General features: G+C 50.3%; 1 protein-coding gene across 1 annotated transcript in view; it reads left to right on the forward strand.

The window, feature by feature from the left end:
- Positions 1 to 3,326: 3,326 nt before the first annotated feature.
- LOC116234425 (uncharacterized) overlaps positions 3,327 to 26,429 on the forward strand; it is a 42,682-nt gene continuing 19,579 nt past the window's right edge. Inside the window, exons 1-6 of the mRNA XM_090121337.1 lie at positions 3,327 to 3,467; positions 19,039 to 19,186; positions 19,381 to 19,539; positions 20,040 to 20,235; positions 20,603 to 20,740; positions 21,323 to 21,364. Coding sequence (XP_089977463.1) covers positions 3,371 to 3,467; positions 19,039 to 19,186; positions 19,381 to 19,539; positions 20,040 to 20,235; positions 20,603 to 20,740; positions 21,323 to 21,364 — 780 coding nt within the window. The 5' untranslated portion in view covers positions 3,327 to 3,370. The remainder of the gene's footprint in view (positions 3,468 to 19,038; positions 19,187 to 19,380; positions 19,540 to 20,039; positions 20,236 to 20,602; positions 20,741 to 21,322; positions 21,365 to 26,429) is intronic.

Raw genomic sequence — 26,429 nt, forward strand, 5'->3', positions numbered from 1 at the left:
TTCTGCTAAAGGAAAACTCCTGTCTCTGTCTCTGTATTTATGTGCACTTTGAATAAAGGAAGTGCGGTAGCCAGAGGTCCTCTATGGGTAATGGCTGTAATTTGCAAACGGAGGGCTATGCAACAAGATGACACGTAAGGAAACACATCCACACCACAGTCAGTGAGACCTTCATCCATTCTGTAGCTTTATCTGCTGGATCTTCCTGTTTCGGGCTTCAGCATGATTGTGACCAAATGTTTTATACATTTTCCTTACACGAAGGCACAAAGGCTTTATTTGAAATTTTAAAGAAAAAAACGTTACTCTTTTACTCCAAGGAGGAGAGGAGAAAGCGGAGCCTCTCCAACACTGCATGCAAACATTGCACCCACACCGCAAAGCAAACGAGCCGTCTTTCTGCACCGAGCAGTTTTGCCTTTCCTCCCCCTTGCCTCGCCCCTTCCTTAGTCATTCTCAACCTCAGCCCCCACGGCCCCACGCCAATTCTCCCTCCCTCAGCCCTATAGGGGTGCGGGATCGCTCCGATTCTTGCACAGAACACAAAGCAGCAGCTCCACTTGTCCGACCCTCCGCCCTCCCCGTAGGGGTCGTTGCTTCCAGCGATGGCGGTGACAGAGGAGCCCAACCACGGTTGTCCATAGAACCCTTTCCCCTCTACGTTTACAGCCTCGTCTCTTCAATGCATACACCATAACTCCAAGGGTCCTCATAGTGAGTTGCCAAACTTGAATTGCACCAATCAGTTTTCTGCATCCAGAACCAGTCTCGTAGTGGCTGTACTTTGAATAAGTAATGTTTGCATGTAAAATATATACATATATACATATTATATAAAAAGTATGTGCATGGAAAATGTTTATCTTCGTACTTTTTTGATACGATGTATTCATCAGTTGTTAATTTTTAATTATATTTGATATAAATTGGGGGTTTGTTGCAAAACTTTCTATTTAAAGAAAAGGAAAAAGAAAAAAAAACGGTGTTAAAAATTATGAAGGTTCCAACCATGCAACACAAATGGAACTTTACCCAAAAAAAAAAAAAAAAAAAAAAAAAAGGAAAAAAAAAGAGAGAAAAGATTCTGTGATTGCCTAGTTTGCTGCCTGAGTACCATTTATCAGCCAAACTTTGAACTCTGCAGTTGTTTCTACAATTACATTTTGTATGAAGCAAAGTCCTTGAATTCAAATAAAAACTTAGCAAAAAAAACAACCAACCAACCAAACAACCTGACCAAGTCCCAGCCAATGTGTGCAGTGGTGAATGGGAGCCCGCCTGCAGCTGCAGGCCATCGCTCCCAGCGTCAGCATGGGAAGGAAGCTGCATGGAGGGCCCAGGTTGGGTGCTGTAAGAAATGGAATGGACGTTTTTGGTGTTACCTTGGGGCACTGTGAGCGTGGAAATCAGCAGTGTGAGGTCTGCTGATGGCTGGCACGCTGCTACTACTAGTGATGATGGTGCTTGCTGAGAAGACCTTGAAGTTCTTGCCCTGAGCAGAAGGCAAACCCAAGGGCTGCTGGCACACGAGGAAGGAACTTCTCATTTCTTTTGCTACCTTATTCCCCACCAGGGCTGAGCACTCTGTGGATCTCCCTCCCTGGGCTCTGCTGCTGTGACCCTTCTGACAGCTCCAAAGACTCCCCAGTGTGGAGTTAAAACAATTATTAGCAGCTGCAGAGCACCCCTGGGGAGGAGCATTGCAGTTTTTTCAGTGCACTTCAGAGCCCGAGGTCTGGTTTAGGATTTGCTCTTGTTCTTCCTTGCTGTGATGAGGTCCCACCTGGGGTTCCTGTGAAGGGCTGTGTGAGCACAAGGAAGGTCCTTTTGATCACCAGGTCAGGATGTAGCACAGGAGGAAGATGGATTGGCTTGAGGTCACTCAGTGAGTTATTGGCAGAGTGTGGAGCAGAATCACTTCCCTTGGCTGCTGTCTGGGCTGTGCAGGCTCTGTGTTCCTTAGGAACAAAGGGCAGAGGAGCATAAAGAAGAGCAAGGATTGTCTTTTATTTTTTGAGCTACACCAAACCGAGGGGTGATGTGGAGATTTCTGAGTGCTCCCGAGGCAGCGTCCATGGGAAGAGCAGCAATGCCATCCGTGCAGTGCAGCTGTGGGGCTTTGCACGGCTCTGTCCCCCCAAAGGGCACCGCTGCGTTCCAGCGTCGGGATCCACTGCAGCCCTGCAGATCCCATCAGGGCTCCGGAGCAGCAGCATTTCCCACTCCCCACACCTCGTGCTGCCGTTAGGGGGAAGCATTCTCAGACCTTTGCTATTTCTTAGCGGAAAAAAAAAAAAAAAAAAAAAAAAAAAAAAAAAATACTGGAAAAGGGCCGATTCGTCTCTCACCGCTGCTCCTTTGAGGTCGTTCCTCCCAAAATATTCACCTGAGGGTGTGGGTGGTGCTGGTGAGTGCCCCACACGGCCCACAGCACGGTGCAGCAACCCCAAACCGCTCGTGGATGGTGCTCCCGTCCTCAGAGCTTCGGGAAGTGCCACTTCCTGAAGGGCCTGATTATAGGATGGGCACTTAACGCTTCCCTCCAGCAGATCCCCGGCTATTCAGCCAAAGAGGATGCTTTGATTCCAATGGGAAGTGGGGGATATGAAGGGCAGCGTGGTGAAGGGCTGCTGGGGTCAGCAGCAGAGCAAGGACAAGGTGACCCGAGCGGGTTCCTCCTGCCTTGGTGTTTAGCTGTGTTCAAAACAACCCCAGTTTCATCCCCATCTCCATTTCCTGGGACTGCTCTGAAGGAGTTGGTTGTGCACTGATCCACCTGAAAGCTCCCACGGCAGCAGGGTGCTGCTGCAGGAAGGGAGTGAAAGGCATTGCATGCGCTACCTCCCATCCTCCCAGAAATCCACAGCAGGACAGAAAGATGCAGCAGAGGAACGTTGTGCTGGGCCAGAAGGTCAGCGCTGTGCGAATCGATGGGAATCAGCAACACCTGAGAAAGAAAAGCCCAACCCGCACCGCACGGCTCTGAACGCAAAGCAAAGGGCTGCTCGGGCGCTCCTGAGCTTTGTGTGCAAAGCCACGAGGTGGGAACGGGCGCGGGGAGGAGGCGATCCGGAACCCCCAGCAGCCCGCGGTTGCTCAGGAAACCCGCGTGTGTGCACGGCCCCGCTCAGCACATGGGGAGGGGGCCACGCGATTCCCCCCGCCCCGTAACATCCGTGCCCACCCTTCCCGTGCTGGGGGCGGAGGGATGAATGGAGGGAGGGCAGGAAGGTGCCCCTCCTCACCCCCTCTCCTTCTAGCCCCCTCCCCTTATCTCCTCTTCTCCCCCCTCCGCGGGGGTCCCGGAGCTCGGGGCGGAGCGGGGCGGTGCGGGGCCGGGCGCGGGGCTGGGGCCGGGACCGGGCGCACGATGCGCTGCGGGGCGCTGGCTCTGGCGCTGCTCTGCGCGCTGCCCCTGGGAGCGGCGGGGCTGAAGCTTCCCGAGACGGGCTCAGGGCTGCAGGCAGGTAGGAGAGAAACCTCTCTGAAAGGTGGGGATGGGATGAAGTGGGGGGGTTTGGGGGGAGACTCTCTTAGGATCGCTCGCGGGCGATGGGGATGCTCGAGGAGGAGGTGTCCGCTAGGATGCACTGTTCAGCCGGCATTGCGGGCGCGGCAGCGCGGTGTGACCATCTCGAAGCCCCGCACCTGGGGGGGCTCCGCTGCTTCGGGGCTGGGAGAGAGGCTGCAGGGGGAATGTCTCTCTTGGGCTATTGCCACTGGGGATTGGATTTGGATGGGGGGTCGTCGTATGGCGTGGTCTCGGTGGTAGGGGATGCCGGGACAGAATAAGGTGGGGATCTCTTTGCAGGAGTGGAGTTGTCGGGTCTGTGTGTGACTATTCTGATGTATCCCATAATATAATGCATTTGTGCATGCCATGGTTGAAATCCCTGTACTGGGGCTGCAGCACGTGTCCCTCCTCTTTCCCAGTGCCATGAAACTTTTAGGAACTCTGGGTCCCCTCTGTCCTGGTGACTGCAGGATCAGCTGGCCCTGCCCAGGATGGGGGACAGCAGGGCCCTGGGGGACAGCGAGGTCCTGGCACCTGGCCTATAGAACAGGGAGCAGAATTAGTTGCATGGATTGAAACGTAAGCCAAGTTTTGAAGATGGGGGCTGGGACGTGTCCCTGGGAGGTGTTGGGCTGTGTGGCGGATGGTGAGGACTCTGATAACAATGTTTGTTCAGCTGAGATTTTGTAGGCTGGGCATTGCTACACTTTGCGTTGCACTAACACACACAGGTCCTGGCCCTAGGACACACACAAACCCTGCCCCAAATATGGGTGTTAGGCCCAAGCTGGAACATGCCAGGGGCTGCTCTGTGGTCACATCTCTGGAAATGCGTTTTTAAGAGGGGAGGTGCTGTTATCTCAGTGGAGCTTAACTCTGCCTGAATGTTGGCTGGGAAGCACTGAGGTGGTGCAGCTCACAGCCTGGGAACCAGAGTGTGAACTGCATTCCAGCAGCTGAAATCGGAGTGAGATCCAAAGGGTGGACAAAGCACTGGAGGTTGGAAGTGGGGAAGGAAGCTGGGTGATACGGGGCAGACAGAGGGCTGTCTGAGAATGCAACCCAGAAATGAACGTGCACGGTTTGCGGTTAATTAAAGCTTAGAGTCAGGCAATTAAAATCTGCTTAATTAAGGGATGAGCGGCATGTGAAGAGGCAGCACTTGGCAGTGCTTCTCTCCTGAGGGCTGGTGGGAGTTGTCCTTCAGTCACTGATCCTCCAGGAGATGCGATGCTCTACAATGTGAATCTGAATGAGTTCACAAGTCAAAGGGCTTAAAAAGCCCCAAATACCAAATCTCATGTCACCTGTGCTTGACTCTCCAGTGCAACCATAAGTCCTCAGTTCTGCCATTATAGGACATTATCCCCTCCTTTTTGCACCATTCTTTTTAAATTCCAGTGCACTGAAGAAGAGTTTCAAGGGCAGAAGCATGCATTTCCTAGGGGAGGGCTTTTTGGGACAAGACATGTAATGGATAGTCTGCGTGCTGCAGGTCTGTATAAACTGTATATAAGGCTGTATAAACTGCTTTGGGGTGTTCAGCCAGATGATGTATGCACTGTACTTGTCACTGCTAGGCTGCAATGCCTCACCTGTGTGTGTCAAACATTGCTCAGTGCCTCACAGCCCCCCAGCACACAGCATGGGCAGACATAGCCTCCCTCCTCCCCCTCTGGCCATGCAGACAGCCTGCTTCTATATGTTCAGTATATCTGTAGCATCAATCTTTGCTCTCACAAGCCATATGTGTGCTGGAGAGCTGTGGGGCTGATGCCCAGGCAGGGGGTGCTGGTTTGAATTCTGCTCTTGCTGGCTGCAAATGATTAAGGCTCAGCCTCCCTGCAGCACAGAGGGAGTGTTCGTTCCTTTGGGTTTGGGTTGGTTTGAGGTTGTGTGGGGAGCAAAGCTTGGGAGCTCCGTTGGATATTGCATCCAAGGAGGGCTGTGTCCCAGCACCCTGTGTGCAGAACAGGCTCTTTGTTTACCCAAACAGATGGGGAAGCTGGGGCTTCAGGAACTACATTAACCCTTAGCCTGGAGGTTCTTATGGGAAGGAGTACCTGCACTGTATGCATTGCCCATAGAGGAGTGGTGTTCTGAGTGCTGCTACAGCATTGGGAGCATTCAAACCTGGAGACCTTCAGCTCCTGGGTACCCCACAGATCCCCATCCACCCATATCCAGAGGACAAAGAACAGGGCTGTGGGTGGATGGGTCATACAGTGGTAGCTTCCATGCTGAGCACCATTTGATTAATCACAGCTGGACTTCGGGAGTGCGTGGCTGCTTCTCCAACTCATAGCAAAATTACTGTGTGTGTGTATGTGTGCTTTGCTCCCTACTTTTGAACAAGCTGGGCTGGCTCCGTGCCCTTCCATCCCCTTGATGAGTGAGCATGGGGCCGTGGCTGCCAGCTGGTGGCAAAGGCACTCCTTGTCCCCAGCGTCCCCTCATTGTGCAAGGGATTCATTCAACCTGCAGCCCCTGTGACAGCACTCTGCTGAAAAGCTTTGGCCATCGACTGGGAGAAAATCTGAGACTTAAGCATCCTCCTCCCTGCCTTTCCCACTCCAAGAACTCAAGGGAGCAACACTGTGACAAAAGAACACCTTCTGTTTAGCACACATCAACCTTGACAGCGCCTCAGTCCTGCACTGCTGGTAATTAGTGCTGTGCTAATTACTGTCTCGGGCTTTGCCCGGTTCTGCTGTGCCCACTGCTGGGGATGGAGTGCTCGTGGAGCTGTGAGGGGGGGTTCTGCAATGGGATTTTTGGCTGGGGAAGGCCATGGGGCTGCACACAGAGCCCCGGTTCTCTGGGCTCCTCCTTGGGCCTGGTGTCCTTGGTGACAAAGGAGCATCCTTACGTTTCTGTTTGGAGATGTTTGGTTCAGCTCCATGCTCTAGGGTTCCTCATCCGTTCACAATGCATTAAGCCCCAGCAACATGGTGAGGGATGTTTGGTCTTCTCTCTTTGAAATAATCATCCCAAGACTTGGGAGGAGGAGGCTGTAGGGTCTCTGTGATGGAGAGGTTCTTTTATTGAGGTGTAAAATGGGATTTTTTTAGCGTAGTCATGGTCTTTGTAAATGAGCTCGTCATTTGAAAGCTGGAAGTGGTTGGTAAATGAGTTTGTGAATGAGCTGGCAGACAATGGGAGATATGTTGGAAGTGAATCTAGCCCCAGCCATCAGAGCTAATCCACAGTGTCTCCTCCATGTCTTCCTGGTCTCTTTCCAACACAAAAATGCTATTTCATCAGTTGAGATGCTGAAACTGCACGCAATTCTCCCTTATAAAAAGCGTCTTAAGTTCTCCACCGAGGAAAGTGAACCAAAGCATTCTTCTTCAGGCCAACTCCAGGCAGGCTGCTCCCAGCCCAGGAAGACTGCACTGCAGCCCATGGCATTACACAGTTGTCCCATGTTTGTGTCACCCCACTGTCACCTCCAGGTCCAGGCAGGGAGCAGCTCTGTCCACCCCAGGGCTGAATGTGACCCCACCAGATCAACGCTGAGATCCCTCCAGATGAAACACGGCGATCCATTGCCACAGGCCTCTTCCAGTATGTTTCATCTGGGAGGAATGTCAGGATCTCCTATTTTTGATCCCAAATGTCTCAGCAAGCCATCTGGCTATTTTTAAAGCATCGCTTTTGCTGCCAGCAGGTTTTCTTTGCTCTGAGGAAAGACGGATGGCGCCGAGGCGTTGCGGTGTCTGATCACTGAGGGGCATTGAGGCGCGGGTGGAGGTAGTGATGTTGCTCCTGGGATGGGATTTCTTATGCTTGCTGAGGTTATTGGGCATTGGGATCCCATCCAGGCTGTGTTGGGTGAGCTCTGAGCGCGTGGCTGAGGTTGCTTGTGTAATCACAGCATCATTAAGGTTGAAAAAGACCTCTAAGATCATGAGGTCTAACTAAAAGAGAGGAAGTTTAGACTGGAAGTAAGGAGGAAGTCTTTTACCCAGTCAGGGCAGTGAGGCACTGCACAGGTTGCACAGAGGTGGTGATGCCCCATCCCTGCAGACAGCCAAGCTCAGGCTGTTGGGGCTGTGAGCACTGCTGGAGCTGTGGGTGTCCCTGTGCACTGCAGGGAGTGGGACCTGATGGCCTTTAAGGTCCCCTCTATAATTCTATGATACCACAAAGACCTCTCAAAGCCCTTTGGAGTCCCAGTGTGTACTGGCTCTGAGCTGTGAGATCTCTTTGCAAGACAACGTGCAGCCAGCAGATGATGCTCCATTAGCTCTTCTCTTTCTCTGATTTTAACCTGCTAGACATGATATGCTGAAGAAATGCTGTTCTTTCACCAGCTAGCTCTGTCTCATGCTCATGTACTCCCTCCAGAAGTGCCAACACTTTCCCAGTATAGCATCAGCAGAGCCCTGGATGGGGATGGAGGGAGGTGTTAGTCCATGAGCATGTCCAGCAGCTGTGAGGAATGCTACCCTGTGGTCCTCTGCATGGGCCCTGGATCTGGAATTCATGATGCATATGGGAAATAGCTTCAGCTGGAATTTGAAATTTCTATTTTTCTCCCAAGTATGTACTTCAAAATGAATGGCTGAGATGAATTTTTCCTTAAAAAGGAAGGTGGGAAGGCAGCCACTGGGAGCCCTGCAGCCAGAAGAACGTTGGTGCTGTGTGGGTTAGCAATGCCCACAGAGATCAGTTCGAGGTCAGCCAAAATATATTTTGTCCCCCCATTTCAAACCCTGAAGCAGAGCTGGTTCTCACCCCTGTCATCTCCAGGCTGGTGCTTCACATTTGGCATCCCTGGCTCCTGGCAGCAAAGGGGCACCATCCTGACATCCATCCTTGTGGCAGAGCTGGAAAACGTGGATGAGGGAGGAAGCTGCCTGGTTTTCAGGGGCAATCACTGCTGGGGCTTTGTCTGCCTTCCTGCTGCTGAGCCCTTGTCCCTTAGGGCTGTGATTTCAGTGGCAGCTTCCAGTGTGGAGCAGGCACTGCGGTGGTACCCACACTTTGCAGGATAAGCCCTTAAGCTGCTAAACTCACTTTAAGCAATCCTCTCTTCTTGTGGGTCTTTCTAACAAGTGGATCAGGCGCCTGCCCGCCCTAAGCAGTGCTCGGAATCCATATTAATGGTTTCATTATAATGCCTTGCTCATGCCTTTTGTCTCCAAGTGAACGGACTTTTGGGAATCCTATACCTACAGTGAAAGTGCCGTTCATTTTCTTCCATAGCTCGGCTGGTTTTAACTGTAACCTCCCATGTTGGCTTATGGTGATTGTATATACTACTTAATTTGCTTAATTTTGGCCTCTCTCATGGCTTAGGCTGCTGCAGAGCTGGACCCTGATCCAAACCCTGCAGCCCTCCTGGAGGCACGAAGTGATGCCCAGAGCTTCTCCCTCCTGGCAGCCTCCTCCCTCATTCCTCCACCCTCATCCCTCCACCGTGGCCGTGGGACCTCCGTGTCGTGCAGTTTCCTGCCTCCCCCGAGCCAAACATGTGCAGACACAGCCGTGGATCCCACCCTGCATGTTTAACACACCCAGGCTGGTATTTCCGCCATCTCCCTCTCCCCCTGCAAGGCCCCTTCACCAGAAACAGCGTCAGCCTTTGCTGTGACCTTGACCTCCAAACCTCCCAAACATGGAGCATCTGGCACACAGCTGGCCCTGCTGGTGCTTTTGGGATCTGTCTGGTAGGGGGAGACCCTGAATTTGGAAGTGGCCCCAAGGGAATGGATGGCTCACACATCCTACCACAGTGTTCAGGAAAGGATTCCTCCAGGGAAAGGGCCCGGTGGTTGTGCTGGAAGTCATCAAGGATTAGACTCTCATTGGGTAAGGAGGGCTCCAAACTGATTCCAGCTGTTAGGAGTGAGACAGATCTCTGATGTGCTCCTGGCTCCCAGCCAGGGAGCTCAATGGCAGCTCTTTTAGAGCAATTTGGAAGGGGGAATCAGCTCGTAGTGGTTAATCGTCTCCCGATGCTCTGAGCCCCAGTCCAACCCAATGGCATGACCCTCCCTACCAACATGTGAGATGGCAAGAAGAAGTTGCCCCTCTTTCTTGGCTGGATGTATGGATGATCTATTCCTCTGTGGGGACATGCAGGCTCTGAGCATCTCTTAAGAGCTTCTCTTTCAGATCACAGAATCACAGAATCACCAAGGTTGTGTTTTCCATGCTTTTCTCTACAGCTGTGAGACTCAGGAAGGCAAACTAAAGAGAGAGCCAGGGCTCTTCATGAGTTTGGTAGTTGAACATCAACTTACTGTCTGTGCCATAAAGTTTTACTGTCTACCAAGAACAGATCTCCAGAGCAAAGCAGCATGTCAAAGGCCCTGCATCTACATTGTGCAAGTTTTGCATTTTCATAGAATCATAGAATGGCCTGGGTTGAAAAGAACCACAATGCTCATCCAGTTCCAACCCCCTGTTATGTGCAGGGTCACCAACCAGCAGCCCAGGCTGCCTGGAGCCACATCCAGCCTGGCCTTGAATGCCTGCAGGGATAGGGCATCCACAGTCTCCTTGGGCAACCTGTTCCAGTGCCTCACCACCCTTTTTTTGCTTTGAATTCCAATGCACAGGATGTGGTCCACGTTCAGAGCATTACATGTCCTCCAGAGTTTTTTTTCTGCCTTGGTGGCACCACTGATTCATCTGTTGGCATGATCAGGAGATTTACATCCATTGGGCAGCTCAGCACTGGGGAAGCCCTTCTCCAGTACCATTGCATGTGCTGGAGGAATTATGTTGCACATGTGCCTGCAAGTGGCCCCAGTAGCAATGACTAGAGAGAAGAGTGGGCTCTTGAAATGTGGAAATAGGGAACTTTAGAAAGAAGAGGCATTTGAACCTGATTTTCCCACGTTTTATAGCAGTGTTCTGGTCTAGGGGACATGGCAGGAGGTGAATGGCTCCAATGGTTCGCATACCTGAGATTTGGCCCTCTGTCTTTTGGATTTTATGTTGAGTGACTCTAACTGTATTTGGGGCTGAGCTGACTCCTCACAACACTTGTTTTGCTGGAGGTTTGTTGGGAGAAGCACAGCAGCTCAAGCCAAGTCAAACTTTTACATGATTTTTACTTTGCTTCACTTCCAAGCTATTAAAAAAAAGAAAATCAGAAGAAGGAAAATCAGTTCTTCACGTAGCTCTGACAGAGCACTGAAACACATTACAAAGCACTGGTACAAGCCCAGTGTGAGCAATTGCTGCAGCAATTTCCAGGACGTGTCATCTGCTCGCTGGAAAGCACGCTCACCCCATTAGGAGGGGGCTGTGTTTGCAGCAATTCACACTTTGCTCTGCAGATAAATCTAACAGGTATTGCTGGAGTTAGACAGGAAGATGATGTGCTCTGCCCTTAGGAGACCAGGTGCAGAGAGAGAGAGAGAGAGAGAGAGCATCCAGTGGTGTCTGCAGCACCTCAGCAAGGAGGTTGTTCTGCCTCTGTTGGGTTGCTTCTTATTAGGGCCTGGGAGGCTCCCAGGTGAGGTGTGGGGAGGGATTTGGACATGTAGGACCAGTGGGAGCTCTGCTCCTTGCTTCCTCTTTTCCATTATAGGATCACAGAATGGTTGGAGTTGGAAGGGAACCTTAAAGGCTGTCTGGTCCAACTCCCTGCAATGAATACCTACAGCTCTGTCAGGTGGCAGGGCAGTTAGATGGACTTCCCACTTATGAAGCTGGGGAGATGCCAGTCTGGTTAGAGGAGAAGTGAGCTTTGGGCTAAAGGAGCTCTGGTGCATTCCAACCCATACGTGTCTAAAAGGGTGGTGATTTGGGTGGTCCTCATTGTGAGAGAGTCCAGTTCATGTCATACCAGAAGAGATCTGCAAGTGCTGTGGAACAGAGCTCCAGTGAAGTGTTTGCTCTAGGAGTTATCAAATGGGATGTGATACACTAAAAGAGAAGACAGGTCTGCACAGAGGAAAAACATGCTTGGGATGTTCTTCTAGTTGGCCTCCCTCAGATAAATAACAGTGAAGTTGAGGAAGGGTGGGTTTGGGGATTTGCCTCGGTGGGCTTTGGTGGACCCGAAATGGGGCTTTGGTGGAGTTTTTGTGTGCTTTGGAAGGAAAGTTTTTGTTTTCTTTTTTTTGGAACTGCACTGATATCTCAGGTTTAAACACAAAGTCTCCCTTTCACTGTCAAAACTGCCGTCTATAACTGAGATTGCACAGAATATAAAAGAAACCAAAACATGAAAGGGGTGAATCTCCCACAGAGACAAAGCCCCGCATGAGGCTGACTCAAAATGACTCAGCCTTTTACTTTTTTAGAGCAAGATCAAGAAAGTTTTCTGCGTGACTTCTTCCCAGCGATTTCATTCAACCCTGAGACCAACTCCTCATCTGATGAGCAGTGAAGGGTGGAAATCTGCCATCTGCAGAACCTCTTTGGTCTGGGTTATGGCCATGGTGAGCTGTGGTCAGGCTCAGGACCTCGGACAGCCGCAGCGGATGGGAGAGCCGTGATGGATAAGGGCACTCAGCACATGCTTGGGGCATGCTTGGATAGCATGCATGCATTGCCATTCCCCAGCTGGAGCGTGGCCATGAGCCTTAAAGGCACCCTCAGGGTCCAAATGTACCAATGGGAAAGCTGGATTGCAGAAGGGAGTGTAAAGAATTTGGAGGAGCGTTTGAGAGTTTGGTAAAGGTTGAAACCTCAACAATTCAACGGTTTGCGCAGGAAAATTGGCAGCCGTGGGTGTAGAATGAATCACAAATGTGCACATGTTTTGCCCGAGGTGAAAAGCAGAGTGCTTTTTGGCTGTGAAATATCAGCTTGTTAGCCTGGAAATGCTCCTTTTCTGTAATTTTTTTTTTTTCCCTTTTTTTCTTTCTCTCTGTATTGCTGTGAGCAACGTTGCAGGGAGCACGGTGGAAAAGCTGCTCCTGTTTGCCCAGCATCCCTCCCCTTCCTCTCCCTTCTCTGAAGATCCCCCAGGCCAGAGGATGCACAGGGCCAGGAACATTTGTTCCCATCAAATGAAGGTTCAAGAGCCTGCTGCTTTGCATGGAGCTCCATTGTCTCTGAAGTGTATAACTGCAGCCTGACGTGGCCATGTCTCAGCAAAGGTGAGCCATGTGCTGACCTGCAGCCATTCTTTTCAAGGGGAAAATTGGCTGTGCTGAACAAAGACATAGCTGGGAACATCTCCCCATGCTAGGACAGGTTTGGACAGATGCAGCACCTTCGCCAGATGCTTGTGCAACAGCAGATCTCCCATGTTAGACCCCATGCAGGTGGGATCTGTCTTCTCTGCCTTGGTCTCCTGCAAGCTCCAGCTTTTTTGGGCAGTTTGCTGGGAAGTCCTTGCAGCTGCTTCCCCAGCCTCACTTGTCACCATTGGAACTGTGAATCCTCATCAGCTGAAATGTGTCTGAGTATGACTGTGTGTGGTAGGGCTGCAAGGGATTGCACAGTGTGAGAGCACGGGCTGCCCATGGTGGGATCCCTGCCCCAAATCCGGGTGGGAACCCTGCTCTGGATCCATGGTGGGCAGGTGGCAGTGCCCCGAGCCAAGCCTTCGTAGTTGCAAGTCTGATCACATCCCAATGAAGTCATGGGCTCCTATCACAGTTGGAAAATTGTGCTATCTCCCTCCATTGCCTTTTTCAGCTGCCTTCTGGTTCTTTGATAAAGCACACTGGGCTCAGCACAGAGAGCCCTAAGAAAGGGAAGCGATGACCATCGCCTGCAGAATGGGATGCTCAAGCATTGGGTTCTTTAATGAGTAGATGATGTCCTTTCTCCATCTGGCTAAAGAAGCCACTACTGCAGTTTAAAAAGTTGATGATGTGCACAAGGAGAGTTAGTACCTTGTTGCTGCCCATCAGGCACACCTGGTGAAGCATACAACTGATGAAGGCCAAGGAAAAAGGCTTTCAGGGCACCTTTGGTTGCATGGAAGTTGTCCCTTCCATGAGAGAATTGCCTGCTCTTCTCCAGCCCTGCTGAAGACTCCTGCACCTTGCATCTGCTGGCAGCAGTCTGAGGGGAACATCAGCCAGGTTAGAATAAATGTGTCTGATATTTTGTTTGTTATTTTGGGTTGCAATGAAGAAGATAGCCATCGGTTTGGTCAAGGCAAGGACTGAACAGTGGGGCTGTTTGGGTTAAAAGCTGCAACGTTGTCTGCTGTGCATGAGGTGCAGATCTCTGCTTGGCACATGGGATCTGGAGTGAGTGGAGAGCACAGGCATGGGAGAAGATGACAAAGATCTTTTAAGAGTTTCTCTATATCTGAATTAGTTTGGAAAAATGAGAACCCCTCTTTGGATAGGGTTTGCATATGTGCATATGTTGCCCTTATTGCAGCAGGTGTGTTCTTGTGCTGTGGATAACAACATCCCTAGTCCTGTGTCGCTGTGCAATACTTGTTAGTGCAGGCTGCATAAGATAGAGTTTACCAGCCCATATTCATGCTGGCTGTATGGATTTGCTCTTGTTCCCTCCTGCTCCTACCTCTACCAGAACGCAGCAGCTTTTGGTACCATGTTCTGTCCCAACAGGGCAGCACGGTGCTGGGACTCACAGCCCCAGGGCTGGGTGCACAAAGCAGCTTTCAGAACAGCGCTGTTCCTTTCTTGCAGGTCTCTGTTCTTTGATTAGAACCTGGAGAACTAGAGTGGCAGGGATCGGATCCAACGCGCGCTCCGTGGCGGTGTGACAGATGGCTGCTGGCACGGGATCAGACCCTTCCTGCTGCCTTTCAGCAGTGACTAACAGCTGGGTGTGCCGCCGTGGGTCTGCCCTGCCTTGCACATCTTCAACGTACTCAGGTTGAAGGTTCAGTTTCGGCCTTGGATGACGTTAGTTGGAAGTTTAAAAACGCTTTTAGGTTAAACTTAATGAACTGTTTCATCGCTGATGGAAGGAGCAGAGGAGTTCAGGGGCAGCATCTGCTTCTGGGCTCTCACTGAAGCCTCCTTTGTTGAAATGAGGGATTCCCAGTTTGGGCCTGGATGCACTGATTTTGATGTTCTCAGGTAGTTATCTCTCCCAAATCCATATGCCTGCATCAGAGGATAACACTAGCCTGACCACTCCCCTTGCTGCTTGAGACACTTTCAAGACTGTTGAATAATAGCTCAGGTTGATCTCTGCCAGGCTTTCAAATAACACATCCCAGCACAACTGGAAATTTAGGCTGAAGTTGTTTGTGAAGATCAACTTCTAGTGGAGAAGAAGGGGACGGAGGCATTCCAAAAGCAGGTGCTACCCATCAAACTGCTGCTTCCACCCCAAACTGCAATTGCATTTCCTTTTGCAAGAGGACACCTCCACCATCGTTGCTTCTCTGCAGCATGTGTGTATTCACACCTCCCAGCTCTATAAAACAGAGGGAGATCTTTAGGACATGAGTCCCTGGAGGGCAATAGTTTCATAGAATCATAGAACAGCCTGGATTGAAAAGGACCACAATGCTCATCCAGTTCCAACCCCCTGCTGTGTGCAGGGTCACCAACCAGCAGATCAGGCTGCCCAGAGCCACATCCAGCCTGGCCTTGGATGCCTGCAGGGATGGGGCATCCACAGCCTCCTTGGGCAAGAGCACAACCTCCTAGTTCGCAGAACTCATTACTTTACTTTGGCAATGAAGCAACAAAGAGAAGCTTATTTACTAGCAGCAGTGAGGGCCAACGTTTTTGGGACTTGTCCCCACTTGCTGTCACACAAGTTTTACTAGGATGTGTTTTACATCTTTTAAATTTAATCCCACCAAATTCTCTGCGTAAATGTTGTAGACTGCTCGTATCTGGTTTATGCTGACTCGCTGCAATCCGGTAATTAAGTTTAATTGCTATAAGGTAGACCTGTACTGATTGAAGGATGGCTGTGAGGGGATTTGCACCGCTTTAAATGCTTTTCACCCATTTAAAAGTCCCTTTCCAGCTAAAGCTATTAAGCCCTGACTATAGATAAAACATCAGTTCCACGGTGTTTATTGGGAAGGATACGTGGAAAATGATGTGTGCAGGGTTGAGGTGAATTGTAGCAGCCCAGGGCAATTTCCTAGAGATCAGGAGCTTCACTTTGAGGTCAACGCTAGGAAGGAGATGATTGAGGAGCTGTATGAGATGGAATTGTAGAATCACAGGATAACTTGTGTTGGAAGGCAAGCTACAGCCTCCCACCCCAACCTGTGCTGTGGGCTGGTTGCCCCCCACCAGATCAGACTGCTCAGGGCTCCATCCAGCCTGGCCTCCTTTCCCTTGTGGCCAGTGTGTCCTCACTCAGGGTCACCCAGCAGCCCTTCCTCCTCCCCAGGCGTTGTCCCCAGAAGCCCCATCCCTCTGCAGACCCCAACACAAAGCAGCAGCAGTGTGCGATGTGTTGGATGCCCGCCCGTGCTCGGCTTTTCCTGTCTGAACAATGTGTGCAGCAGGCTTTTCTTCCGAGAAGGTTTCGCTTCCCTGATGTTTTCTGTCCTCTCCATAGGTGGTTAGAGGCATTCACTCCTCCTGGGAGCAGTGTGCTCTTTCTTTCTCTTCCTGCCTTGGCTCTGTCCCCTCCAACTTGCAGCCACTGAGTCACAATCGAATTCTCTTTGCTCTCCAGAGCAGGGAGGGGGAGGTTTAAATCTTGTTGCATAACCTTCTGAATGGACACACACCACCCTCAGCTTAAACCTTTCTCCTGTGTCTTCTGTTGCACTGAAAAAGAAAGCAAACAGGGTACTGGAAATGGTAGAAAACCAATGTGGTGCAGAATGGATGGCTGCTGTGGATGCTTTTAATAGTACAGATAATGCTAGGGTAGAGAGAGATGGGAAGAGCTCCCAAAGGGCTGGCATCCTGTGGATGCAATACTGCATGTCCACACACAGTGGGCAGTCAGCAGGCAAGTCCAAACAAATGCAAAGATGCCATTCTGGCTGTATTTTTTCATTGGTTGGGTTGGTTTGTGGGGTTTTTTTTTCCCTCTTGCTATGGCACTCTGTGTTTCACGAGGTCAGCTATATGTGGGTTTTTAGGAAGTAAAGGGCATCGATGACTCTGTGTGTGGACATGGGAGCTCTGTATGGCACTGGGAGCAAGTGGGGAGGTGAGGGCTCACTGCAGCTCAGCAGTGTGTGTGCAGTGCACAGCCCTGCTCAGGTCACAGCTCCAGCACAAGCAGTTTGCTCTGAAGAGCAAAACAGAAATGCCAAAGAGTGGAGGAGTGCTGGGAGGGCCACCTGGCTTCGTGCCCTTGGTTAAGGGCTGTGTGTGTGCCAGGGTGGTGGTGGTGAGAGGGGCCAGGAAAACCTTGTCCTGGCACAAACGCCTCTTCTTCCATCATTTAATGCATCACTTCCATTTAATTTTATTATTAAGTTTCAGTGGTGATGTGCAAGTTTCTCCAACTCAGAGTTTGGAAAGGCTGCAGAAGTTACGTGGACTGTGAGCCTACGCAGACTTTTAGTGCAGTATTTCCATAAGGCACTCAGAAACTGGAGAGAAGATCCGTGGGGCTGTGCACTCTGTGCCCCAGCCAAAAGCAGAGGACTGTCTGCAGGCCTCACCAAGCCCTGTCACTTCACATCCCAAGCAGCAGTGCCACGTCCTGAGGAAGTGATTGACTCTGACAGATCCTATGATGAATTCTCCCAGGGCTCCAATTATTTTTTCCAACATTTAGCATCATCTCTTTTTCCCCTCACTCCCCTTCCTTGGGGAGAACTTCGGTCTGAGCAGAAGCTCTGTGTGTGTGCAGATGGGCCAAGAAGGGATGGGTGTTCTGATTTCTGCCACCTGTGCTGCAGCACTGGGGATGGGATGGGACAGAAGGGGCCCTAAGAGCACCAATGGGCCCTAATGACCCCAAGCAGCCTCACCCGGGACCTCCAGCCACAGCCTCTGCCCCATTTAAGAGCAATGCTGGTAAAGCAGAGGGTTCTCATCTTTTGGCCCTGCCTGGAGCTTTGCCTTGGTGTTTTCCCCTGTGTTCCTTGATAGACCTAAGTGTGTTCTGGGTTTCTTGTTCATCCTTTTTGTTCTTGGGGCTTTTCAGCTGTCTGGGGGCAAAAGAACAAGGAAAGCCCTGTGTTGAAGATATGAGCTTACAGTGGTACAGGTGCACTGGGAAAGTCCGTGGTACCAACCAGTGCTGGGGTGCATTCAAGCCTTTGTCTCCTCACCTTGCCATTCTAGGTGTGCTCGTGCTTAATGTGGAGATGGAATTTGTTTATAACTTCTTAGAGTGTTTCCATGTGTTTCTTTTCAGGTGGTTTCATTTTGTAGCAGGGATGTGTACTTTTCTGGAGGTTTACCATTCAGCTTTGCGACCATTACTTAAAGTGCACTCGTGTTCAAACGAAGGCAGGGAAAATGATGCTGGTCCTGGGCATGCCTCTGGGCTGTGCTGTGTGATCCAGGGAGTGTAATACAAAAAGAGAGAAACAAGCCTGCTCTGAAACACAGAGCAAGTCCATGACATTCCCATAACAAGCAGAAACCCTGAAGTGCCAGGGTGGGAGTGACCCCAGGTTAGTCCTGGGGAGAAGCTGCAAACAGAAGCTTTGGTGCTGAGGCTTTGCTGCTTTTTGTTTAGGAAGGCACGTGCTTTGCTTCTCCCTGTGTGTTTTCGTGGAATGTGGTTAACATCCATCACATGCTCAAGTCATGCATTAAGCCCATGCCTTCCCTGGGAAAGTTTGCATTTAACCATGCTATCTATTGTAGTGAATCCTCAGCTGTGGTTTGTATGGGGCAGCCATTCACCTAACAGCATCCCCTGCTTTCAACTCTGATCTGCAGGGTGAGGGCCTGGGGATGGAGCACACAGCACACATGGGGAAGAATGGGAAAGCAGCAACATCCCCATTCTTTTTTTTCCTCTCTCAGCTGTGTTTGATCCCAGGTTAATTCCCAGCACTACACACGTGCACCACGCTTGGCACAGATGAGCTCTGCAGATCTGGCACCACTTTGGGGTCCGTAGCTGCTGTCTCCATGGAGCTCAGCCCTGCACTCTTGCTGGTGTGAAGATGTTGTGGTGTTCCCAACCTCTCAGCTGCTGGGAAATGGATCTGTGTGATGCACAGCTCTTGAAATATCAACAAGCTGTGCTCTGGGCAGAGGGTGCCCTGCAGTCTGACCAGTGCAGCTGCCTTTCTAGGGGATGCAGTAGCATAATTTCTCTCCCTGGTACAATTCTGTATTGTAAGTGGGCAAACTTCAACAAGGAAACTTGGGAAAGGACTGAGCAGCTTTCCAGCTGAGCTGGGTCCTGTGTTTTAGGACATGTGTGTCCCATGCTCTGCTTCACAGTGCTCAGCTCTGCTTTCATAAAGGTGCTGCTGGGGTGGGAATGACCCTCTGTGGTTTTGGGGCACTGCTCTCAGAAGGCACTTTCCATTTCAGACATATCACCTGGCTGCTGCTGATGTGCTCAGAGCTGTTGGCTGAATCTGTGAACTTTCAATACCTCCAGATTGTATTTTCATCCTTGATGAGGTTTCAGCTGTATTGCCCCTCCCAATAAGAAGAATGAAGCAGAGTGAGGGCGGCTCAGCTGCTGACCACCTCTCCTCTCCTTTCGTGCAGATGAAGTGAACCTGCTGGACAAAATGACTTCTCACTTAAAGGACCTCAGCAATGTTTCCTTCAGCTACGACGAGGCCAACTGCAGCACTCTGCAGATCGGGCAGTACTCCACCCTCAGCATTCCTACACAGGAGGTGTTTGGGGACAGGTGGGTGCTGAGATTGCACCTCGGGTTGTATGAACAGTGCTTTGTGTCCTGGCTGCTCCTTGCTGGGGATCCAACCTTACAGCCTGAAGGACTGTTTGCTCTTGGGTTTTCTTGTTATTCCTTGTTCTCACTGAGTTCGTTTCGTACTGTGACTCGTTTTGTGCTGCGAGATGCACCTTACTTCTTTCTCCCAGTTTTGCAGATGAGCTGAGTGTGCTGATGAAGCTCAGGTACTCACTGCAGGAGGACACCAGCCTGTTGACTATCCTGAGCCATCGGAGCCACGTGCTCTTCCAGATCCGGGTTAGCCCATATGGCTTGGTCTTTGTCACCACGAGGAGGAGGCACTATGAGTAAGTGACACTTAGGGGCTGTTTGCTGCTGTATCTGCACCTCCTGGGCCATCTCTGTTCTGTTGGAGCCAAGCCAGCCTGCCCACAGCGCTGACATCCTGGTAGGGGATGCCCTGGGTCAATGTTACCTTAATTGTTGCTTTGGTAGCCTGTGGTTTGCCCTGTAGAATGACTGGGGATAAGCCAAAGTGCGAGAGAAACGAATAGCAATAATTTCCAAGACACCACCAATTTTCTATAGTTTTCAAGACACAAATAGCAATAATTTTCAAAACATCATTTTTCACTGAGGCTTCCAAATCCATTGGAAGCCTCCATTTCCCCAAAGCTGGAAGGAACCAACAGTGCTCATTTTAACAATAGCATTGATTCCTCTTGTATCATCCTTAGCATCCGCTTTAAGGATGGAGGAGCCCTGGGAGCTGGTAAGGGTGATGCCTCATCCTGCATTGTGTAGGACCCAGCTTTCATGTTCTGCTTCTTCCCTCTGCGTGATGCAGGTTCCCCGTTTCCCTGCTCAGTGATGGGCGCTGGCACCGAGTTGCTCTCAGCATCTCCCAGGAGAGCCTGGAGCTGCACGTGGACTGTCGGCTGGTGGAGAGAGCCAGCTGGCCCGGCTACCTGGGGATGGGTGTGGGCACCGAGGGGCTGCTCGTCATCGGAGGTCTGGTGGAGTCCTTTGAGATCCCCTTTGAGGTGAGGGCAGGGCAGGGCTGTGTTTGGGGATGGGGTTTGCTTTATCAGTACGAAGTGTGGTTGTACCTCCGTCTGAAGGAGTCGTTGAATTGTTTGAATTGGAAGGGACCAGTAAACGCCATCTGGTCCCACTCCCTGCAGTGCACAGGGACACCCACAGCTCCATCAATGCTCAGCCCTGTTCAGCCTGACTCAGGAGTCGCTTTGCACTTGATGTGCTGTTGGTTTGATGGGGAGATTGTTGATGTTGAATGCCCACCCCACGCTGTAAGAAGCCCCTGGCTGCAGGATGCTGGCAGCTCCACTTGCTTTCCTCTCTCCTCCGGAGGAAGCACGCAGGTAAATCTCTGTTTGTCTTCCCCCACAGGGAGCTCTGCAGCAGCTGACCTTTGTGATGGGGGATGCAGCAGCAGCTGGCGAGCATTGTCACAGCCATGCCGTGACATGTGTGCGCTCCTCTGGCCTCAGTCCTCCACCGAGGGACCACTCTGCAGCATGGCCAGAGGTGTGGGGCAGCTGGCAAACTGGGAGCTGATAAAGCCTGGAAGGAGCTGGGTGTCTGCGGTGGGCTGAGATGCTGGAAGCTCATGGTGGTGGTGGTGGTGGTCAGCACGTGGGATGGAGGCGGTCCGTTGATGTCATAGTTGGGTTTGGTGCAAAGGGCACCAAATGAGGCAGAGGAAGAGTTTCTGAGCCAAAGCAAGTTTGGGTGTGTGCACGGCTATGTGTGCCATGTGTGAAATTCAGAGCAGCCGTAGAGTAATACAGCTGGAGCTCTGCTATAGCAGTGGGGGAAAGCTGTCACCAGGAGCTGGGCATCACTTTGAAGTTCTTGCTCACACCCAGCAAGATTGCTGCATTGCATCATCCTTTCAGATGTTTTCTTCTTCTGCGCTGTCAGCACTGGTGGAAAATTGAATATTAGCCTACCCAGAAGTACATCAGCCTCCATCAGTCACACAATTGATCCCCAAGGACACATTGCACCCAGGATGTCCTCAGGACTCTGCCCAGGGAGAGCCCTCACCTCCTGGCCAGGTTCTGAACTCAACACCCGTGTTGTCTCTCTTTCTCTCCAATTGTGCAGGTGCCAAAAGAAACCAATGAGATCCAGGACTCCTCAGCTCAGGTATGGCTCTGCACTGCAGGAGTGATGTGCAGGGAACGTTCCTCTGCATGCCTTCCTGGTGTCTCACCCTATTTATTTGTTTCATTTGGAATTTCTAGCCATGGTTTGTTGTCCAATTTCATGCAAAAAGACATCCTGAGAGGGAAGCCTGCCAGCAAATGCAAACTGGGATTTTTTTAATTTTTGTTTTTTGTCTGACTGAGCAATGAAGAGTCCTTTCTATTTCCCTCCCAGGCACTTAAGGAGGCCTTAAGGCCATTGAGCACTTAAGGATGGTTTGTGTTTCCATCCTGATGGATGGGATGCTGCAGTGGTTGAACTGATGGAGCTGGTGGGTTGCAGAGGAAGGCCAATGATGGTTTGGGATGAGTTTGGTTTTGGAGCACTTAATCAGAACCAGAGACGCCTCAGGATCCTTAATGTTTGGATTCATTAAAAGAAAAAATGCACTACTAACAGTGTGAAATAATGAAGAGCAGAGCAGGGATGTCCAGTGCTGTGCTTTGGAATTACGCTTTCTTTGCCTTTGTTCACTCAGAAGTAAATAAGTACATCAATAAATTCCCAAATCCCTAATTAGAGCTGATTAATTGTGCAGAGCTATAGTGACAAGGGAAGAAGATGTGAGTGGGTGAAGGCAGTGGATGTGTTGTTTGTTAGTGTTTCCTAGTTGGACTCAGCTCTGCTCTCAGAGCTTTGTGAGAGGTTGATGGTTGTTGCTCATATCAAGGCACGTTTCAGAGAATAAAGCAAATCACAATGTGGTGCTTGTGTGATTGGGGATAGTTCATATGTAGAGAGGAGGGGACAAAAGCTTGTATTGCAAGTGAGGCTCGCTTAGGAGAAAGTCTGCTCTTGGTTTTCAACCTTCTTGATACTGAGTGCCTCCAGAAGGCTCTTCCAGGGGATCGATGGTTGAATGCATTGTGAAGAAAATAGTTTGGTCTTGTCTTTCTTTGATTGTGAGATTGTAAATTGTATTGTACCTTTGTCTGCTGGACAGAAAAGGCTTCTATTCACAACAGTATGTGTTCTGGTAAGGTGTGAAGCTTTGAATTACGCTCTGCCTGGTCTGACCTTGCAGAAAATGAGGGCAATGTCTGCACTCCTTAGGACAGACATGCCCCACACTGGGCTTTGACCTGCTTGCTGCTCACTGAGTGAATCTCCTTTCTGGATGATGGAATCCATCCGTACCAAGCAAACAGCCCAACAGAAGTCAGGGATCATCGCAGTGACACCCTTATCTGTGTCAGCAAAATGCTAGTGATCTGCTTGGACAAGATACCCACTGAGTTTACATGAGGTCTCCTTTAAAAACTGTTCCATTGTGTGTGATGTCGTTATTACCAAGCTCCCTATCAGTTGCTCTGCTACTTAGCATGAGCTATGCTTTGAGGACAAGCTCTGTAATTGCTCTAGGACTCCTGTTTGCCCTTTTTTTTTTGGCACATTAACACGACACAAAGCCTGTTCCCAGTACCCCTTGGCCTTCCCCAGTTTTCTGAGCCAAACCAACCTGCAGTGCTCACGCTGGGCTGTTTCAGTGGTTGCACTGCCCTGTGCTGAAGCTGCTCCTCCACAAGTCAGGATGCACTTTGCTTGTCACACGTCTATTCCCCCTTACCTCTCTTTTACAAATACCCCTTGTGCCTGCTCCCAGTTCCTGCTGTCCCTACATCCCAGATGTCCTTTAGGGTGTTCCACACCCCGATGCCTTCTGCCCCATTCTTGCGGGCAGCTTTGAGCTGCTTAAAGCATTTCCCAGTGTGTGCATCTCGGTTCTCCTCACAATGACTTCTCACTCCAAATTTGGCCATTACAAAGGATCAGTCGGGGATGCTATTGGTCTTGGCATTTTATTCTGTTTACAAAGAGCCCACATAACTCAACTGTGATTGCTGGGACATGTGGGACCCGTAACTTTCAGCTCAGAAAGTCAGACATTTCCCCTGAGCTGGCCAGATGGGAACCTCTAACCCAGGCCTTTCCCATGCCAGACATTAAAGACGAACATCAAAATGACAGACAAGCATTTTCTAGGGATTCCAGCATTGCACTGCAGAGCCCCCCTGGCTCTGGTTCTTGTACACAGTGTAATTGCAGCAGATCCCAGCCCTGCCATCCCCTGCTGCACACCCTGGTGCTTCAGCTCCTGGTTAATCTATGCACCTGGTATCTAGAGCCTTTAAACCTGCTGCTCTAGGCAGAGCTCAGGCTTCCAGTGCTGGCTTCCCACCGTGCTCTTCCTCCCTTGATGCCATCCAGCATCGCCTAGACACCTTTCCTCTGCTGTTAAAAATGATGTTGGATTTTATTTTAGTGGTTTGCCATTCAGTCCTCTTCCAGCCCTTGCAAACCAGCAGTTTTCCTTTGAAGCACCTGCCTTTAAACTCAAAGCTTTGTACAGGTTTTGCAAGGCAGGATCTCAGCATCTCTTCAAGTTCGACCTTCCTCTGTCCTCTGCCTGCTGGGGGGTTTCTGGCTAATGATGTCCATGTGCTCCATGGGCTGAATCATCCCCTCCTCATGATGCAGCACAAAGCATCGTAGCTCACTGATTTTCCCCTTCTGCAAGGCATACAGAATGAAGTGTAAGTTCTCCTGGCTGCAGCTGGCACGTTTCATGGTTTCATTTATTGCAAAAATGTGTTTTAAGGAAATTAACGCTTTTGGTTGGGATCAAAAATTATTCATATAGATAGATGGATAGATATTTTGTAAGAATGGGGAATAGGGGTCTTGTTGGAAAGCTGAATTGCTTTAAAATTCTCACCATTGAAGCTGTATTTCAAAACAGTTTTTGATCATAAAGCCCCCAAAGCAATGTTGAAATGCCGAGGTGGTGGTGGGATGATGGTTGGACTTGGTGACCTTTAGAGGTCTTTCCCAACCTCAGTGATTCTGTGGTTATTTAGGCATCAGGTAGCTTTGCATTTTTGATATTTTAACTGCAGAAGCCAACGGGACACCTGTGTTACAAACTGTGTGCCCAGCAGTGCTCTTTGCCCAGTGTGTGACTGGAAACAGCAGTGAGCAAAGGCAGCACAAGCACCTGAATGTTCCATTTTATGGCTCTGACGGGAGCTTTTATTTCCCTAACTGACTTTTAATTATTAGCTAAGGCCTTGGATAGAAGAAAACTGGCCTGAAGGGTGGGGCTGTTGTGGATTGAATGGGTCTCCTGCCCCACATCTTGGTGGGGTTCAATGGCCCAACAGGGGGAGGTTGGGCTGGGAGTTGGAGGTGGTGTTTGTAGCCTCCAGGAGGGTCAGATTGCAAAGCTCTCTCTTAATGTCCTGCATAGTCTGCCCATTAATGACATTTCACTTACAAAATAAACATTTTCTCTGGCCAAGGCTGAAGGATCCGCACCCCGAGATGCAAAATAGCCAATGCTAGAACTATTCTAATTTGAACTTACAGAGATGCCAGGTCCCCACCCCCACCAGCTCTCGTTTCTTGCTGAATTTACTGCATGCCAGACCCCAAATTGAATCACACAGCTGTGATTGCAGAAGCTGTGGGTTTAATTACTGTGCCTGGTTGCAGGAAGAGGATCAACCCGATGCGTGGTGCCACTGCTTCCCCAAGCCTCCTTCGTCCCCTGAGATGAATTCTCATCCCTTCTGCTATTTACTACCTCTTCCTTAGACTGCCAGGTGCTGGGGGTGGAGGTTTACAGATAGCATTAAATCTTTGCTGGGCAGATGTTGGAGCGTGCGTCAGGCTGACCCCAATTTGCTGTGGTTTGCTAACAAATTACACGGCCCACGGGCTGCATTGTTCAGGGGGGAAATTGAGCTAGTGACTGCTAATTATAGTGTGTTGATAGGCTAGGATGTCAGTACTGAGGAGCTCCTCCCACCAGGCTCCAGACTTTGCTTTCCATCTTGCCTTCTTTGCTTCTTGCACTTTGATCTTATCACAACCTCTCTCAACTCCTGCTCCTCAGTGCTAGGTTGCCCCTTGCCTATACACAGGTCGATGGCTGATGGGTGGACTAGATGTCTGATCCAGGTGATCTCAGTGGTTCTTTCCAACTTTAATGATGCTGTTATTCCACAAAGCACCAGCTCTGTGGCACTAAGGGGCATGGCTTAGTGATGAGACTTGATTGATCAGGTTGACCTGGTGGTTTTTGAAGGTCTTTTTCCAACTTAATTCCAAGCTGTGATTCTACTCTTAAAAATATGGTTATCAATGCAGTTTGAGTAATTTTACTCATGCTGGGGATTCTGAATGGTTCCCAGCAAAGCCAGCTTTGCTGCGTGTGGGCTGTGCACAAGATTGGAGGGGTTAGACAAGTGTCAGCACCACAGTATGAGCTTGCTGCCTCTGAGTCAATTGTGGGGCTGGTTCACACCTGCTGGCATTATTCCTGGCTCTGCTTAAAGCAGAAATGTGACATGGTGGCTTCAAAGAATGGGACTTGGTCCTGCTTAGTCAGACATTCAGTGCATGGAGTGTATCTGTGTTGGAGCAGGCAGCCTCTCACCAGCTACCTATACCCAGGATGTTGAAGGTGGAGGTAGAAATTTTCCTGTTCTCCCCAAAACCTCTATACTCAGAGATCATCTTGGCTCAGAAGAACATTGTCCTTTGGGTGAGAGCTATGGCTTCAAGTGGAGTCAAGGATTGGCCCCAGCCCCCACTCAGTTGTAGCTGCAGCGACTGGACAAAGATGGTCAGATAACATGGGATGGATGTGACCTTGAATGCAAAGCATTCCAGTTGTTTCAAAAATGCTCTGATGCCTTTTGAGCTCCTCTGTCTCCCAGTTGCTGTCCTGAATTGGGTTTGTTCAGTGCCACCTATTCCACCAAGTCATTGCCTCGGAGCCACTGGTTTTGGCAGTGACATTGCTGCTGGTGGTACTTGGGAGCACCAGGATGGGTTAGCTACCCATCCAATTCACTCCCAACAGAACGTGCACCTTGGGTCCATGGTGTTGAGCAGAATCAGGGCAAACTGATAGGTTCAACCAAAAGAAGATGTCCAGGGAAGGATGATGGGAAGGATGCTTGCTGTCTCCTTGTACTTCCCTGCCTCTTCCCCAGCCCTG

The sequence above is a fragment of the Phasianus colchicus genome, chromosome 19 (assembly GCF_987193195.1).
Source record: "Phasianus colchicus chromosome 19, bPhaCol1.hap1.1, whole genome shotgun sequence".
Lineage (NCBI taxonomy): Eukaryota > Metazoa > Chordata > Aves > Galliformes > Phasianidae > Phasianus > Phasianus colchicus.